This window comes from Phalacrocorax carbo, chromosome 12 (assembly GCF_963921805.1).
Source record: "Phalacrocorax carbo chromosome 12, bPhaCar2.1, whole genome shotgun sequence".
Taxonomy (NCBI): Eukaryota; Metazoa; Chordata; class Aves; order Suliformes; family Phalacrocoracidae; genus Phalacrocorax; species Phalacrocorax carbo.
Genome location: NC_087524.1, coordinates 18,065,919 through 18,082,583, shown reverse-complemented (window position 1 = coordinate 18,082,583; position 16,665 = coordinate 18,065,919). Strand labels below are relative to the sequence as shown.

General features: G+C 42.2%; 2 protein-coding genes across 9 annotated transcripts in view; both read left to right on the top strand.

Annotated features, from left to right (window-relative positions):
* Positions 1–2,509: 2,509 nt before the first annotated feature.
* NSMCE4A (NSE4 homolog A, SMC5-SMC6 complex component) lies at positions 2,510–14,678 on the top strand. The gene is made up of 11 exons (XM_064464314.1): positions 2,510–3,071; positions 4,281–4,361; positions 4,960–5,090; positions 6,210–6,361; positions 8,323–8,422; positions 9,821–9,911; positions 10,396–10,490; positions 11,466–11,514; positions 13,290–13,381; positions 13,963–14,054; positions 14,589–14,678. Exons 1-10 carry the CDS (start codon positions 2,798–2,800, stop codon positions 14,044–14,046), a joined length of 1,149 nt encoding a protein of 382 aa, XP_064320384.1. The 5' UTR covers positions 2,510–2,797; the 3' UTR covers positions 14,047–14,054; positions 14,589–14,678.
* A 669-nt stretch (positions 14,679–15,347) lies between these two features.
* Positions 15,348–16,665, top strand: part of ATE1 (arginyltransferase 1) — an 84,786-nt gene continuing 83,468 nt past the window's right edge. For 2 of the 8 annotated variants that reach the window (XM_064464311.1, XM_064464313.1), the window contains exon 1: positions 15,348–15,495. In XM_064464311.1, coding sequence (XP_064320381.1) covers positions 15,408–15,495 — 88 coding nt within the window. In that variant the 5' untranslated portion in view covers positions 15,348–15,407. Of the gene's footprint in view, positions 15,496–15,642; positions 15,846–15,972; positions 16,133–16,665 lie in introns of those variants that run through there. The other 6 variants (XR_010375017.1, XM_064464312.1, XM_064464310.1 and 3 more) reach the window with 4 other exon arrangements.

The window sequence follows — 16,665 nt, the reverse complement described above, 5'->3', positions numbered from 1 at the left end:
CACCACAATAATTAGAGCAACACAACAGTATTAATCATGTGATGAAATACCAAGTGTTATGTATTGATATTCTGCAGGGTTAATTTAAACCCGGAAATTAAGCAGGGAAAGCTACAAATACATTCCTACATTCCTTGCAATGATAAGGTATGATTTTTAAAAAGTCATTAGGAAAGTTCCTAGAAATCAACTTTTAATGTATTATATTGTTATTCTAATAATGTATTATAATAAAACCCTTATACTGATAATCTGGAATTCCATTAAGTGGTACCTGTTGTCTTTGACAGAATGTATTTAGTTAAAATCACCAATTAGGATAGCTTTCTTGGAGTCAATGGATTCACACAAAAAATTCATTTTGATGGGCAATATTTTTGCATGGATCAGAGCTTGTGCAAGCTTGTAAGAAGTTCCATATTAATTGTACCAACATGCAGTAAGTAAGTCATGCATTTAGATTTTGCCTCAAGTTTGACAAGTATCTTAAGTTGTTAGGAGAATCCAATACACCTCTAGATTAATGCTCAACTGCATTATGACTGTATAAGAAAACATGGAGTTCACTGACATGCACTAGGAAAAAAAGAAGATTGTGTTTTGGGACTTCAGGGGGATGGAAATCCCTGCTATTGTCTTCTTTTAAAAAATCTGGGCTTCATCAGTGCAAGTATCAATAGTTTTTTGTTGTTAATGACCTTCCCTCTTAATGACTCTTATTTTCTGTTAAAATTACAGAATACTTCATCCCAATGCCTCTTCTGTAATACAAAGTGTATTTCAACCTGCATCAATAACATGAAAGGTTCCCAAATTTGAAAATCTCTTACAAGGCTACTGTTCATTATGCCTAGAATGCCTTCTTTTTCTAGCTTGCTGTACGAATATACATTAACTGTGAAAGAAGAGTCAGTCGGGAGATGTAGGCTTGCCATTGTGAATCCTGAGTGAGAGAACTTGCTTTAAAAACAACACAAAATCAGACTTCAGTTATCCCAGTGATGGTGAAGCTACTTCTTGTTGTCTCTCCGTCTGCTTTACCAGACAATTTCCACCCTACTGAAGCCCTCAGGAAGTCACTGTGAAAGTGTGAAGGTTCTGGTCTCTTGCCTTGTGTGTCACAATTTGCTGAAAATGTAAAAATTTCTAGGCGATCCTGTCACTGCGTTTGAACATTACGTTGTTCGCTGAAGCAGAGAGCATATGCATTCCTGTAACACCATGAACTCCATGATCAAGGGGAGTTACCCGCTGTGACCAGGAAAGCAGGAATTAAACCTTTAGCATATACGTCTGGTTTACATTTCTTACAGACTATAGCAACTTGATATTATTACATATTCTTTAAATTCTCTTTTATTTAGAATCTTGTGCAAACTCCATACTCGCAACTGAAATAGATTGCTAACGATTGTTTTATCTGATTGGTGTGATAACATAAAGCAAAAGTCTGTTTCAAGGAACTCTTAAAGTAGGATCATCAGGGTGTCAGAAATAACCATTCAGCACACTGCCTAAACTACTGGTATTTATACACGAGTTCTGCTACTTAAGATGAACTATGAGAAAATAAGGGCAGTGAGGGACGCCGCATGGCTCACTGCTCCAAATTAGAAGCCAGATCCACCATTACACTGAACGCAACTCCAAAGATACTGGCATTGGGAAAGGAGTAGAAAGAGAGGAGAAACTACATATTAAAGAAATTTTGTTTTAGTGTGTAATATAAAATACTTATCATTAAATGACAAATTGAATATTGCTGAATTTTCCAGACTTGTAATGCTTGGTTGTGGATAACTTAAAAATACCAAAGGCACATTTCGTCCTGGTAAATTAATACATATTCTTACATTTAACTCTGCTTTAACTTTTTTTTGTTTGTTTGTTTGGTTGTATAAACACCACCACCCGTTACGATTAACTAATGTAGGAGCCTGTTCCACTTCAAAGCATACGTCTGCTACTTTATTTGCCAGAGCACAGACCCCTGCTTACTGATTAATCGATACACGTTATGTGGAAATACACGTAGGAGACGCTCAGGCAAGTGTATCATCCCTTTGTCTCGAATTTTCACCTCTTCTCCTCCTCAGATGTTAAGAGAAGCTTTACAGCAGAGGAACGATTTGTTACCGACAGGCTCATCGTTTTATTTCCACTCCTTGATAAAGGTGAAAGTTCTGGGGCTTTTCTGCTGACATTTTCAAAAGCTGATTAAAGCAGAAAACTTGGCTTAACCCGAGAGGTAAAAACTCCCGCCTCAGAGGTGCGTGAGCGGAGCTCAGCGGCCGCCTGTCGGGGCTTTAGTCGAAATGACTGACTGAGGCGCCCTTGGATTATGGGACGTGCCGGGGACAACGGCCCGAGGAGGTCGACACCGCCCGGAAGGCTGCCGGGGGCCGCGGGGGTCTGTGGGGGCCGCGCTCCCGCCCCTTCCGAGGCCGCCCTTCCCTCAGGGAGGAGCCGGCAGCCCCCGCACTGCCTCCCGCCGGCGAGCGGCCTGAGGGGGTGACCCGGCCGGGGTAGGCCTACCGCCCGCTCGTGCACCGCAGGCTCCGCCTGCCTCCCTCCCCACCCCCGGCGGCGACCTCCCGGTGCGGCGGCACGGGTAGCGCTCGGTGCCGAGCAGGTTCCAGCTGGCTGCGGCGGCCCCGCCCCACCCCGCCCCGTTTGGCCCTCGCGGGCCGCCGTCGCTACCGGTGACGGCGACTCCGCGCCTTTGGCGCCTTCGGGGGGGCCGGGCTGCGGTGCCCGGGCGGCAGGTCCTCCTGCGGGGTCGGGGCGCCGACTGGCGATGTCGGAGGCGAGTGGGAACGGTGATTCCTCCTCCCCAACCTTCTCCTCCTCGCGGAGCTCGGGCGCGGGCCGCGGCCGCCTCTCGCTGCCGTCCACCTCCCGCAATGGCGCCGTCCCGCCGCACGGTCAGCCGGGGCTGTGGGGCCGCCCGCTGGCCGCCGGGGAGGAGGGCGAGGAGCCGCGGCAGCCGGAGAGCACCGAGGGCGGCGGCGATGAGCGCGGCAGGAGGATGATCCGCAATCAGTACCGGGAGCTCATCTCCAGTGTGCAGCGTAAGCCCGCGGCGCGGCTCCCCTCGGGATCGGCCCGGCCCGCCGCAGGGCTGCCCGGCCTCGGGGAGGCCGGGTCCCCCCGGCGTGGAGGCCTCCCTGGTGGCCGGGGCTGCAAGGGGGCCCGGGCCCGCAGCTTGACTTTAGCGTTTGGAGAACTCCGGCTTCCTTGGCCCGTGGAATTTTGGGGCTGTACTTAGACCGAGATTTGTCTCCCAGGAAGTGTTTGCATCCCCAGGGCCGGCTAGGTTACGAGGGATTTACCTGCACTTAACGTGTGTGATGGCACTGATGCAGGGGGACTATCGGCTTTAGGCCTAGAGATACACCGAAAGCCTTTAATTTTTGATTTGTGGTGTTTGAACTTTAGTTTGAAACCGCGGGTACCGCTGCCTGGACCAGCAACTCATTCTTATGCTTTCCAGAAAATGCTATGGGATTTTCGGCATCTCTCTGGATAGGCGTGGCAGTACTCCTCCCGTGTGTGTCTGGGGTGTGCTGCTTTTCTCCTAAAAGCGTAAGAATCGATGTTTGAATAAGTACTGCAAATTTAGCAGTATGAGGTGTTGACTGTTTTCTGTGCGCTTGCCAAATTCGTGGGGTTGTTTTAATACAATGCAGTTTATGGATGATCCAGTCCGTGTTTATGCAGCAAAACAACTGTGGTGTGTTAGTGTGTTGAGCGTGATGCACAGTGCCGTGTGTAGCTGTTCAGAACTGAACAGCTGAAAGCCTTGTTAAATCCCATGTATACCGTTACATAGAACTAACTACGTTTGACATGGTGATCTTCAGAAATCACCAAGCATGTGTTTTTGGGGGTTTGTTTCTTTCATGAATATCCTTAATAACTTATGGGTAAGACAAATAACATACAGAAAACTGTGGTATTTGGTAGCTGCTTTGACACAGATATAGATATTTTACTGGAATCAAGAGGAATCTGGGATCTGCTAATATAAATTCAACGATGTAAATATTATTTCCTTGAAGTAAATGGAAAATTACTACTTCAAACTGAGTTAATGCATAAGCATTAATAAAAATGGAGCCCACCTAATCTTGCAATTAACGTACCATAATGATATTAGTGGTTTTTCTGTGTGTGTGATGGGATATGAACCTGCCAGTTTTGATTAAGGTACAAGTATGTATTTCTTGATGCTTCTGTGTTTAAGTAATTAAGATTTCATTTGTGTCCCTTCTCTCTAGAAAATCGTGAGGATATGCTGAATTCAAAAAGCAACAGACTGACAGAAGCTTTGGAAGAAGCCAATAAACTGTTTAGTGGAGGTAAAACAAATTGTGTGACTGTTATTAGAGGTATTTGCTGTACAGTTGGCCAGGTGCAAGGCGATGATGCCTTACAAACAAGAAAGGGCAAGCGACTGAAGTTGAGGTCCAAGTACTTTACCAGAATTATTAAAGTATAACTTGAAATAGATATGTTCAGTTGAAGAGGAATTGCTTTAATAAGTTGATATATGAAAATAAATATCATTACTTTAGTGGTTATTTGTGTTTAGAAATACTCCTTGCTTTACCTTGACTCTGTAGAACAGTGTATGTAAGTAGTACATATAAAAAAGGTGTTAATGTAGAGGGGTTCGTTTCACTTGGAAGGATGGAAAACATGTCAATAAAAATGCATTTTATTCTTAAAGATAATGTGTTTATTTTATCATGCTTGCCTTTGTTAATGTCATCCTCTCCTTTTCTCTCTTTTTAAAAATATAAATATTATTATAAGGATTATGCATGTAATTCTGTTAGAGGTCATTGCAATAAAATGATTTACAAAGCTCTATAGCCAGGATAGTCTCTATGCTAAATTTTATTATTGTGTTTTTGACAATTTCATATTATTAATAAAGATTCTTTTCTGTAACAGTTTCCAGTGCACGAGAGGCTGCGCTGGATGCCCAGTTTCTTGTCCTAGCATCAAATCTAGGAAAGGAGAAGGCCAATGAGTTGCACTCTGAGATGACGGCGTTTGATTCACTAGCATTTGCAGAAGACTTGGTAAGTTTCAGACTCTGAATTTGCCAACAATTTTGGTAGAGGTTTGCCCTATTTGTTAGAGAATCATAAAATAAAAGCCTCAGATTGTCAGACAGTATGTGACAGTTCTGGTGGAATTTAACATTCTTCTTACGAGTTTCTTTGATTAGCTTTCAGGTTAGTGCTGTTAATTGCTTTAAGCTATGGATTAAACATTTCCAGTAGGCATATGGGAAAATCTGACTTAAAATGCAGACGCCCATCCCCATTGTTGCTTTGCTGCTACTTTATCGTAGTTCAGTCAGGTCGTGCTCTTAGGGTAGTCTTGTGCACTTCTTTTTATTCCCACTGTTTTGTAGTTTCCCAGTAGCTAAGTGTTTTCTTTATCCTGTATGCAGCTCTGTATGTTTTTGGATGGAGCTCTCGAGGCCCTGTGTCACTAATGTGAAATGGGACTTTGGGTTACTTGGATGCCTCTAGACTGGATGTATTTGTCTCTCTGTACTGTGACTGGGTGGAAGAGTTGGTTCAGAATAGCTTTGAAGCAGAGTTTGGTTTTTTTTTTTTTTTTCCCCTTCAAAACTTTCTCTTATGTTACAGTAGATTAATAGGAAGTCTGAGTCTTTGGTCAAGTCTGGCCAAAGTCTAGACTCTGCGGATCAGAGTCTAGAGCTCTGCAATATAAAAAAACATCAAGTTCAATTTTTTTACTGAAGTTTTTCCTGGGGAATTCTGGATTGGTGGGTGCAGGGTTGGGCCAGATAAGTTGTTTTATGGTATGTGAAGAGCTAGGCTTGCTGGGAGTGTGTGGTGTTTAGAAACTGTGAGAAGTCTTAGCTTTACAGTGCAATTTAAGTAATGCTTTGCTACTTCATACATTATTGAAACTCTATTGGAATATAGGCAGTTTTATTTACCTATAGCTCATTTTTTTCATTGCTTGCTGATGCATGCTGAACACAAGAAGTCTGTATGTGAGTGCTTTTCTGTTTTCACAGTGCCTTCAGGAAAGGTTCTTATGCAGTGATATTAAATATTAATCTAGCAGGACAAACACCTTAATACGGTATTTCACCATTAACGTACCTACTGATCTTTCTCTAAGTGAATTTTCATTGTGGTTTTTTTTTTCTTTTGTAGCTAACCTTCATGGGTATAAATCGCATAGAAGTAGAAGAAAATGATAATGACTCTGAGGGCATTTCAGGTGGCTATTTACCCAGTAATGCCTGGCATAAACTGGGAGAAGAAACAGAAAAGTACTTCAGAAGAGCACCTTCTTTTCACTATATGTAAGTTTATTTAAGGAAACAGTATATAGTGCAGCACAGGCTAATGGCCTTAACTGATTCTTGTCGTTAATGCCCTGGACTTGAACAGAGTTTAACCTCGGGTCAACAAGAACTTCTGTGTGGTCTCTGTTCTTATGGTACAGTGAACTCCTTCTCTCCAAAATATTCATATTTCTCTCTTTTATTTTGATTTGGCTTGGCTACAAAATAATATCACTTGTATCTAGTAGAGATAGCAAGGTCTTCTATTTACCTGTTTCAGAACAAAACCAGTGGAAGTGATCCTCTTTCCTTTACAAGCTGGCTCTTCCCTCATCTTTCTCTCCAAAGAGAGAAAGCTGCAGCCAGAATCATGAATAGAGGAAGCTTTTTTTGTTGTTGTTGTTGTTTTTTCTTTCCCATACCATTATGGAAGGTCAGTCTGTCAGGGTCTACATCTTTTACCTGATTGTATTACCGCGAAGAGACCAACAGTTCTTGTATGTCTGTGCTAATGGGTTGTCTTTTAGAATCTTGCTTTCTGGCTCTGCCTTCAGAAGAAATCACCTGATTACTGGCAAGTGGCCTTATGTAGGATCAGCATCATCTCTCCTTATGCGTAGGCAACCCATTTAGCAGGCGACTTTATAACTACTGTCAAATGACCTGTAGCCACTTGGCTTATAGAAAACGCATCCATTTAAATCTCACATAAAGTCAGCATACAATCTAGTTCAATTATCAACAGTAGAGCTGACAGAATATTATTTGGTTGTCTATGCTTTTACACTTGTTCCACCCCCACAATAAGTATCACTGTAATTGTAAGAGAGTTGCTGAACATAATAATTTGATCATACCGTGTCTGATATTTGATGATGGATAGTTAATCAAGATATTTCAAAGTTATGTTTGCACTTTCAAGTTGGAAGCTCTAAACAATAAGTATATTTTCCAGTCATGTTTATGATCTTAAGACAAAACTGTCGCAAGAAAGACTTTTTTTCTCATTAGTTGCATTTTGACATCTTAAGTAATGATGTGCTTCTTTTGATGGAGGATGTGTAAATATTTGCAAAGTGTTAATTTTAAATAATGAAGTGTAGTTTTCAGTTTAGGAAAAGAACTACTTATTTCTGACTCCCATCTATTCTTATCTGAGGCCTGAGGGGTTTTTTTTAGCCATGGTCAGTCCGTGACCTCTAAAATTGAACTGTCGCAACTCACCCAAGATAGGAAAAAAAATATGTGCTGCAGAATTTTTTGGGTACCTGCTGAACTAACTTGAATTGAGTCTCAATTCACACTCTCTCCTTCAGGCATCTAACTTGGTGGAGATTCAAGGCAACCAAAGTTAGGAGCCTAAGTTCCTTATATAGTCAATGGAGAGAGGTAAGCACTTCAAGAAAGTGCCTAAATCAAGCATGTCTATTACACTCATGTTGTTTAATGAGAACCTTTGGATCTCTTGTTAGTGTACTGAATGTTCTATTGATTGACTGTATTCTAAAAATCTTTCAAAAAAAAAAAAAAAAAAAGCTTGCTGCAAACCTGAACTGACAGAAACTGAACAATAGATGAAAAAGGGATAACTGTTGTATGGAGAGAGTTTTCAGGCAAAAAAATTTGTAATAAATTCAAATGGACATACTGGAGGATATGAACCATATACTCTGTTTCATTTCTTCACTAGCTTTAAGCAAAGCAGATTTAAAGTTTTCAGTTAAAAAAAACAAAGAAGTTGGAATAATTGCATCAAATTTCATACTTCCATTGATAATTCTGGTTCGAGGCTGCCAACTTACATTGGGAGCAACTTTTGGGGATGGTGGTTTACAGAAATCTCTAAATATGATGAGACTTTATTTTTAGATGTCAGTCATTACTTTGCGCTTCTATTACATCAACTGCTCAGTATATAGATTTCTTAGCATACAATGTAAAATGTATTTCCATCTATCTGTTCTTTTAACTTCACTTAGGTTGGGATCTTTCAAGTCCGATCCTCCTGTACCAAGGCAACGGATTGAGAGACAGAAAAAGACGACAGGTGGGGAAGAAAAACGGGCAATGCCTGCTCAGGTTTGTGAAATGTTGTCTTTATTACCAATTTGTTATGGTGAAGTTAATACAAGTGACTTTTAAATCTTTGTGTTGTTTTGGGTTTTGTAGTTACAAACAATGTAGTACTAAAGGATTCAGACTTTATTATTAGGCTTCTTGATTTGTTTTGTGTGGACTGCGGTATTTCACCAGGTGGAAGGAGATAGGATTTACAGGCTGATTTCAAGTTCAGAAATAGGATTTACAGACTGATTTTTTTTTTTCAAGTTCAAATTAGCTTATTTGCTCTGCTTGTTGCCTTGAAACAAAAAAGAAACTTACTTACATTGCTGTGTTTTCAGCTTTTATTTAGTAAGTGTCTAACAGTGTGTGGCATTTGCACATAAATGTGGTTAACAGCAGACTAATTAGCTCACTTAACCACTGTTTACCTGCTTTCTCTTTCCCTGTCCTTTATGTCTTACCCTGGCAGAAAAGCAAAAGTCTGAGAATAGTTACAGAGAGGCTTACATGTGAAACCTTGAAAAAATAAACTATTTTGTTATGGGGAACCTCTGGCTGATAATGCCAGTACACAGAGGCAAGGTGTTCAGCATGTCTTTTTAAATACAGCCTACTTCATAATAATCCAAATAGTGATAGCAAATATTCGCATAGCTTGCACTGGGAAGGAGAGGAGCTGGAGTGTTTGAGAGTTGCATCCAGAAGTGAGTGACTGCTCTCTGCTGTTTGTTTAGGTAATCACTGTGGATCACCGTGCTGTTAATCTGTGTTAGATACATTGTTAGGTATGAATGTTTCTGTAGCTCGCTTTATTGCAAGGTGATCAAAGCAAAGCATTAGCCAACGCCTTACTGAAGGCTGCACTTGGAAAGGGAATTTGGTACGCTGCTGCTGACAGTACTTGAAGGATGATTTGAAGTACCCTGCTTTACAGATGATGAACAAATCTGTGAAATCATAACAATCGTGTCCTTTGACTGTGTCAGACTTCATGCCATGATGTTTCTTACACATAAACTTAGGTGCCTTTTCTGAAAAAAAAAGAAAAAAAAAATTAATCTTAATGAAGTGCCCTTCTGTGCTTATAAGCAAACTTCTTCAGTAAACTCACAGACTGTGTACCACTAGGGATAACCCAGCTCCACAGAACTATTGGAAGTAAGCATAGACCTGGAAATAAGCTGAAAACATGTGATCTGTGGCCTTTCAGTTTGATATTTTAAGATGGGAATTAATTGCTAAAGTGCTCTGTAAATTGTCTCGTGTTTGCATGAGTCTACATGTGTCTGTAACTGTGCATGTGTGGCATAGAGAGAAAAATTTATCTTTCATGTTATGTGTTCATAAAAGGCCCTTCAGTATTCCTGTCCTACAACAGTGGTTATTTGAGGTGAAACTGTTTCTTTTTTCCAGTTAAAAAAAATGGAGGAGTCTCATCAGGAAGCTACAGAAAAGGAAGTAGAGAGGATCTTGGGGTTATTGCAAACTCATTTTAAAAACGATCGTAAGTATGATTCAGTTAAGCTTTTAAAGTGTTCATTTTAGAAAATGAATACTCTTAATGTTCTACAGTTAATAGTGGCTAAACTATAGAAACGAAATTAGGTGGAGTTTGCAAGTAGAAATCTTTATGTTGAAGAATATATACTGACTATGTATTTTTTAATGAACACTAATCAGTTGCTGTTTGATCACAAAGTAAATTTAAATCCTACCTCTCCTCCTTATTAAAGCATGCCATTTTTTTAGAAGGCAATCAAATAGTCCCTGTGTATGTGTATGCGTGTGGCAAAGGATGGAGGAAAATAGTATTCTTTAGAAACTTTGTTTCTTTCTGCAAGCAGCTGGGAATTAGCATTGTAACTAAATTGACATAAACATTCAGTTAGTTTTTAAAAGGAGTACTGATTTTCTTAAGATTGTGTTTACATAGATCAGCTCTGTGTATACCACCTCTTTGTTTAACAACCCCATTCTTGCATCTGCAGCTGGTACACCTATTTCCTTCTTTGATCTTGTGGTTGATCCAAACTCTTTTGCACGCACTGTGGAAAACATTTTTCATGTGTCCTTCATTATAAGGGTAAGGCATGGCACGTTCTTGAAATCTTATTTTAGATATTGGAATTATCTAGATATATTGATTTTGTTGTTTTTACGGCATCAATACTGACAGATTGGGATGAATATTGGGATGAATATTGGGATGAATATTGGGATGAATATTGGGATGAATATTGGGATGAATATTGGGATGAATATTGGGATGAATATTGGGATGAATATTGGGATGAATATTGGGATGAATATTGGGATGAATATTGGGATGAATATTGGGATGAATATTGGGATGAATATTGGGATGAATATTAGGATACTGACAGATTAGGATAAATATTAGGAATCTTGATTTGTTTTCTTTTTTTATTCAATTACCAAATTATCATAGACTGTTCTAGAAAACAGAGTTGACAGACTCATTTTTTATTAGATTTTTCTACTACAGTCAATTTACCAACAAAACAATAGTGAAATTTTTGCTGTTAATACGCTTTTCAAAAAGGGAGTCTAGCTGTCATTAGATTACAGAAGAGTAGTCATAGAGTATAGAAGTTATTGAGGTTGCAGGAAAATATGTCAGTGCAGTGTTTCACATTCTCTTTGAATCTGTAGATTTGCATGTCAAGTTATACTTAGTTTGTCTAATAAATGAATTTGGGGAAAAAAGAAAAAGAAATATATTTTGACTGAAATCAGGTTTATAGTGAATAATGATGTGATTGTGAAGGGTAAACTGAAGTATATTTAATGAATAATAAATATTTTTAATAAAAAAATTTTTTACAGTCCAGCAGTTACCAACTGTCCTGTATCTGCTGCATTCTTTATTCATAAGTGCTATATTTAAATAATTATTCTTATTTGGTATGCCAATTAAGATTCTTTATCAAAATACATACCTGTTTATAATTATGTAATATATAATTTAAAAATATGAAATAGTGCATTATCCTAATTAGCTCTAATTTCTGAATCTTGAAATCCCACTCTCTTTTAGGATGGTTTTGCAAGATTAAAGCTGGATGACGATAACTTGCCAATAATAGGTAAAATCTAGCTTTAGAAGATGAAAATAGGTTTTTATTACAATGTTGAAAAGTAGCTACATCTTATGTGTTCACAAAGTTTTAGGTATATTTTTAGCTGCAAGAGTAGAGATTTGGTGATATGCAATGAATGTAATTGAAAGCATGAAGAGATCTGATGGGAACTGGAAAGATTGAGTCTCTCTAACTATCAAGGCAGGTCCTGCTTGACTAATCTCATCTCCTTCTGTGACACGATGAGGTTAGTGGATGAGGGAAAGGCTGTGGATGTTGTATACCTAGACTTTAGTAAATCCTTTGACACCGTCTCCCACAGCATTCTCCTGCTCCTCGTGGGGTAAAAAACTGGCTGGATGGCCGAGCCCAGAGAGTTGTGGTGAACAGAGTTAAATCCACTTGGCAGCTGGTCACAAGCGGTGTTCCCCAGGGCTCGGTATTGGGGCCAGTTCTGTTTAATATCTTTTACAAATGATCTGGATGAGGGGATCGAGTGCACCCTCAGTAAGTTTGCAGATGACACCAAGTTGGGCAGGAGTGTTGATCTGCTTGAGGGTAGGAAGGATCTGCAGAGGAATCTGGACAGGCTGGATCAATGGGCCAAGGCCAACTTTATAGGGTTCAACAAGGTTCAGTGCCAGGTCCTGCCCTTGGGTCACACCAACCCCAGGTAACGCTCCAGGCTTGGGACAGAGTGGCTGGAAAGTGCCTGGCGGAGAAGGCCCTGGGGGTGCTGGCTGACAGCCGGCTGGGCATGAGCCAGCAGTGCCCAGGTGGCCAAGGAAGCCACCAGCACCTGGGCTTGTGTCAGCACTGGTGTGGCCAGCAGGAGCAGGGCAGGGATGGGGCCCCTGTGCTTGGCACTGGTGAGGCCACACCTCAAATGCTGGGCTCAGGTTTGGGCCCCTCAGGACAAGAAGGCCCTTGAGGTGCTGGAGCATGTCCAGAGACGGGCAACAGAGCTGGGGAAGGGTTTGGAGAACAAGTGTGATGGGGAGTGGCTGAGGGAGCTGGAAATGGCTTTAAGGTGCTTCAGGGGAAGTTTAGATTGGATATTGGGAACAACGTCTTCACCGAAAGGGTTATCAAGCATTGGAGCAGGCTGCCCAGGGAAGTGGTGGTGTCACCATCCCTGGAGGTATTTAAAAGATGCGTAGATGTGGTGCTTAGGGACATGGTTTGGTGGTGAACTGGCAGTATTTATTTTATGGTTGGAGTCAATGATCTTAAAGATCTTTTGCAATTTAAATGATTCTGTGATTCTATGATGAAAATATGTAAAAAAGGTCATTATGCTGACCTATGCAAATTAATTCTATTAATAGAAAGAAAAGGTTATTACCTTTCCTTTTAAGTGACATTTTTGCTAATAAGTGTATGAACATTGTTACGCTTTGAGAAAAGATATTTTTGTGTGCAAGAAGTCTCCTTTGTCTGAGTTAGGAAGTGCTGCAACTTCAAAACAGTTGAAAAGGAAATGCCATCCTATGTACGAGGTCTCTGGTTTTCATTCCCATGGGATATCAATGGGATTAAGACTTTGGTGGGATTTCATAAACGATTAAATACTTTGGTCCTTTTGGGACTCTGAAAAATATTAGTTTCTAAATTTTTAGGTGACAATAAAGAAACACCTTAAGAAGCATATGGTACAGGCTACTGGTAGACTAGCATAGTAGAGCGCGTATAATTGATTTGCTTTTGGTGAAACTTTTATGTTCCTGGAGGAAACTGACTTTACAAGTGTAAAGCCTATGGAAATACTGTATTTTGAACAGAGCCTTCAAAAGACAATGAGGGAAGAGAGAATGACCATAGTGCTGGAGCACGGAACCAGGTTGTCATCTCTCTGAACCATCAAGAATGGCAGGTATAATCGATAGCACTTGATTCTTTTGATTATTTTTTTTTCCTTAAGTGTAAGAATGCATCCGAGAGCTGTGCTGTTACATACTCCGATGAGGATAGGTGTTCCTGTATATATTATCACCACATTTAATTTTATGGATTCCAAAACGATCACAAATCTAATGAATGGTTTTAACTGCCAGAAAACTGAGAACTGGGATAGCAATTTAATTTCTGGTCCTTGCAGCCTGGTCAGTTTAAGTGCTTTTAAGTTGTGCAGTGAGTTGCCTTTACTGTTTTATACGAGGACTGAATAAGTATGGAGTCTGTTTCCTCCCTTATAAATACTACTTGCTTTTAGAGGGGAAGTTCTCTGTACAATTTCCTCAGTGTCTGCTGTTTGCAATAAATCTTGGACAAAAAGTAGTTTTTAGCATACAGAACTCTTCTCCTTTGTCCCTCACTTCGAATGTGCAGAAGAAACTTAGTAATTTCAAGTAGTGCTTTAGTATGAGAAATGTTATTACTTACCTGATGGTAACTGCAATGAAATTGAAATAGTTGGGCTCTTGTAACTTACACGCTCTTGTCATCTCTAACCAGGAGATTGTAGAAACGTATGAAATAACAGAACCCATGATTAGCCCTCCTAAAGATACAAATGAAGATGAAATGGAGATAGCTTAATTATTCAGGTGAGTTCTTTCAATAAATCATCCTAAATAAGGGTACTCTGCACTGAGTTCCTTATGCATGTGGAAGAACTGCAGGGAAACTGCCTGTGACTTACAAATATAGAAAAACTGTAAGCTGGGTAACTGTCTAATGCCTGGAACATTTCTATATTTTTGACCTCTTCATGGAATAAAATGCAATCTAGTCTTCTATGCAGTAATTAACTGAAAAAAACCTTTATTTTTACATTCGATGATCAGTTAAGTGATATACTTAATTTTTGGAACTTTATACTCATACTTAGAATGCAATGCTGTGAAGAATCATAGCTTAGAAATTGCACTTTTTTTTTTTTAACCTATTGATAGCTGAGGTTGTTAATAGAGTAGTCTGAAGGAGGACTTAGGGAAGCAGGCAGGGAAGACAGCCTGGTTCCCTCTAAAATCCTTTAAATGATAGGATTGAATTCTTTTATTGTCACAGCTGTTTGGTAAGTTCCAAATTTTAATGCATGTTGTCTTACTGTCTTCTCTCTTTTTTTTTTTTCCTCCAAGGTGCCTTAAAATATTTAAAAATGTTTTCTTCAGAGAAGATTTTATATGTATATATTGTAAAATTAAATCTATTTTTATTGGAACATCTCAGCACTTTATATAAGTTGTCTTGTCTATACCTGTAACAGGGTTATTACCATATACTTTCTATTTATTATGGCTTAGTATAAAGTTCACGCACACAAGCTTTCATAAAAAGAAAACGCTGTCCCCCTTCTTTCATGCCTTGCAAGTGGCATCTACACGGTTACCCATATCTGCTGTGATAATCTTGTTATCGAGGTCATCTGGGGTGTGCAGGAGAGATGGATATTGTCTTTCTGTTCTTACTCTTATGGAAATCAAGGTCCGAGTTTGGAAATTTGGTCTCGAGTACAGAAAAAAATTCCTCCTTCCTTTTTCCTTAAGTCCATCACCTCTACTTGGTTTTGTAACTCAGGCAGGGCACCTCTATTAGGCCACAACATTACTTTCTTCAAAATAAAGCCTGGCGCCGTCTCCAGGAGATGCTCACCGCAGGACCGCTGCCTGTGCGGTCGTTCAGGCTCTCCCTCCCCTGTCCCTCAGGCAGCGTTCTGAGCCGTGGGCGCCCAGCGGTGCCCCGCCGCTCGCGCCCCGCCGGAGTCCGCCTCCGGGGGTGGCGGTGCTGAGGGCAGGCCCACGCGTCGTTTGATCGCTTGCGGTCACCGACCCGCGGGGGAGCGCCGGGAGGTAACGCAACCCCGCCGGCGGGGCCCGGCCCGGCCCTGCGCCCGGCAACCTCCGCCCGCCGCGCTGCGCTCCGCTCCGCGCCCTCCCAGCGGGAGCGGGCGGGCCGCCATGCCTGCCGCCCTGGTGGAGTACAAAGGCTGGAAGGAGGGCTACCGCTGCGGCTACTGCGCCTCGGAGCACGGCAAGGTCTCCGCCGGTAAGCGGGAGGCGGCGGGCCTGGGCCCTCCGGGCTGTGGCGACAGCAGCTGCGCCCTCACTAAAGATGGGGGAGCTCGCCGGGGCTGCCCGCGGTAAAGATGGCGGGGCCGCTGTTTCCTGTAGGCGGTGCCCGCGCTCTGCCCGTAGCAAAGATGGCGGCGGCCGCAGCCGTTTCCGGGTGCGGTGGAGCGCCGCGCGGGGCGGCGGGCAGGCTGCACTCCTGAGGCGGGCGGGTAACTGGGGAGATGGCGGCGGCCGGCGGCTCGCCCAGCATCGTCGAGTACTTCGGAGGAGAGGATGGCTATCGCTGCGGCTACTGCAAGAACGAGACCGGCAACCTCTCCCACGGTGCGGCCCGGGGGCACGGCGGGCTGGGCCCCGCCGGTGCTGCCGGGGGCGGCGGGGCTGAGGGAGGGCTGCGAGTGGTGGGTGAAGGGGGCGGTTTGGCGGCAGCCTCCGCTCTCCCCGCCTCCGTCCTGCGGGCAGCTGCCCTTCCCTCCGGAGAGTGCCCGCAGCCCCGGGCCGGTGTGGGGCCGGGGCCGGGGGATCGCCGGCAAACCTCGCCTCATGCTCCTAGTTTATGCGATTGTTGCTCCGGCCCGAGGGCAAACCATCAAAAATAACGGGAAGGCTTTGTAAGGGATGAAATGTTTTAATTATTACTCTCATAATATATGCATCCTAACGAAGGACGCGGTTGGGATTTCACCCTAAGTGTTCTCTCGGTACGGTTTTACTTCCCGGGTGCAACTGCCCTGCCTGACCCTCCATCTCCAGCAGCAGTCCGGCGTAACCTGTAGATCAGAGCCGCTCCCTGGCAAGGTTTTATGACTAAAGCTGTGCTTAGACGAGTTTTCGCTTAGGCCAGCCCAACGGGAAGCGGGCTGTATTTGTTTGCCTGAAGAGGTGACAGTCCCTGAACTCCGCTCAGCTCAGTGGCTGCCTGGGCGGCTGCTTTCCGAGGGGTACCAGGAATGGTCTGTGTCAGCTTCAGCACCTCTTAGAAGAGTTCTTCTGGCCTGGCATTCAATCTGACTGATTTTAACAAAATTAAGGAGGAATTTTATGTTATTTTGTTGAGGTACCTATGGGAAAGATAGCAGGTGGAGAGTTAAACTTTTAACTTGCACAGTCAGAGCAATATAGTTGATTACATCCCAAATTTTAC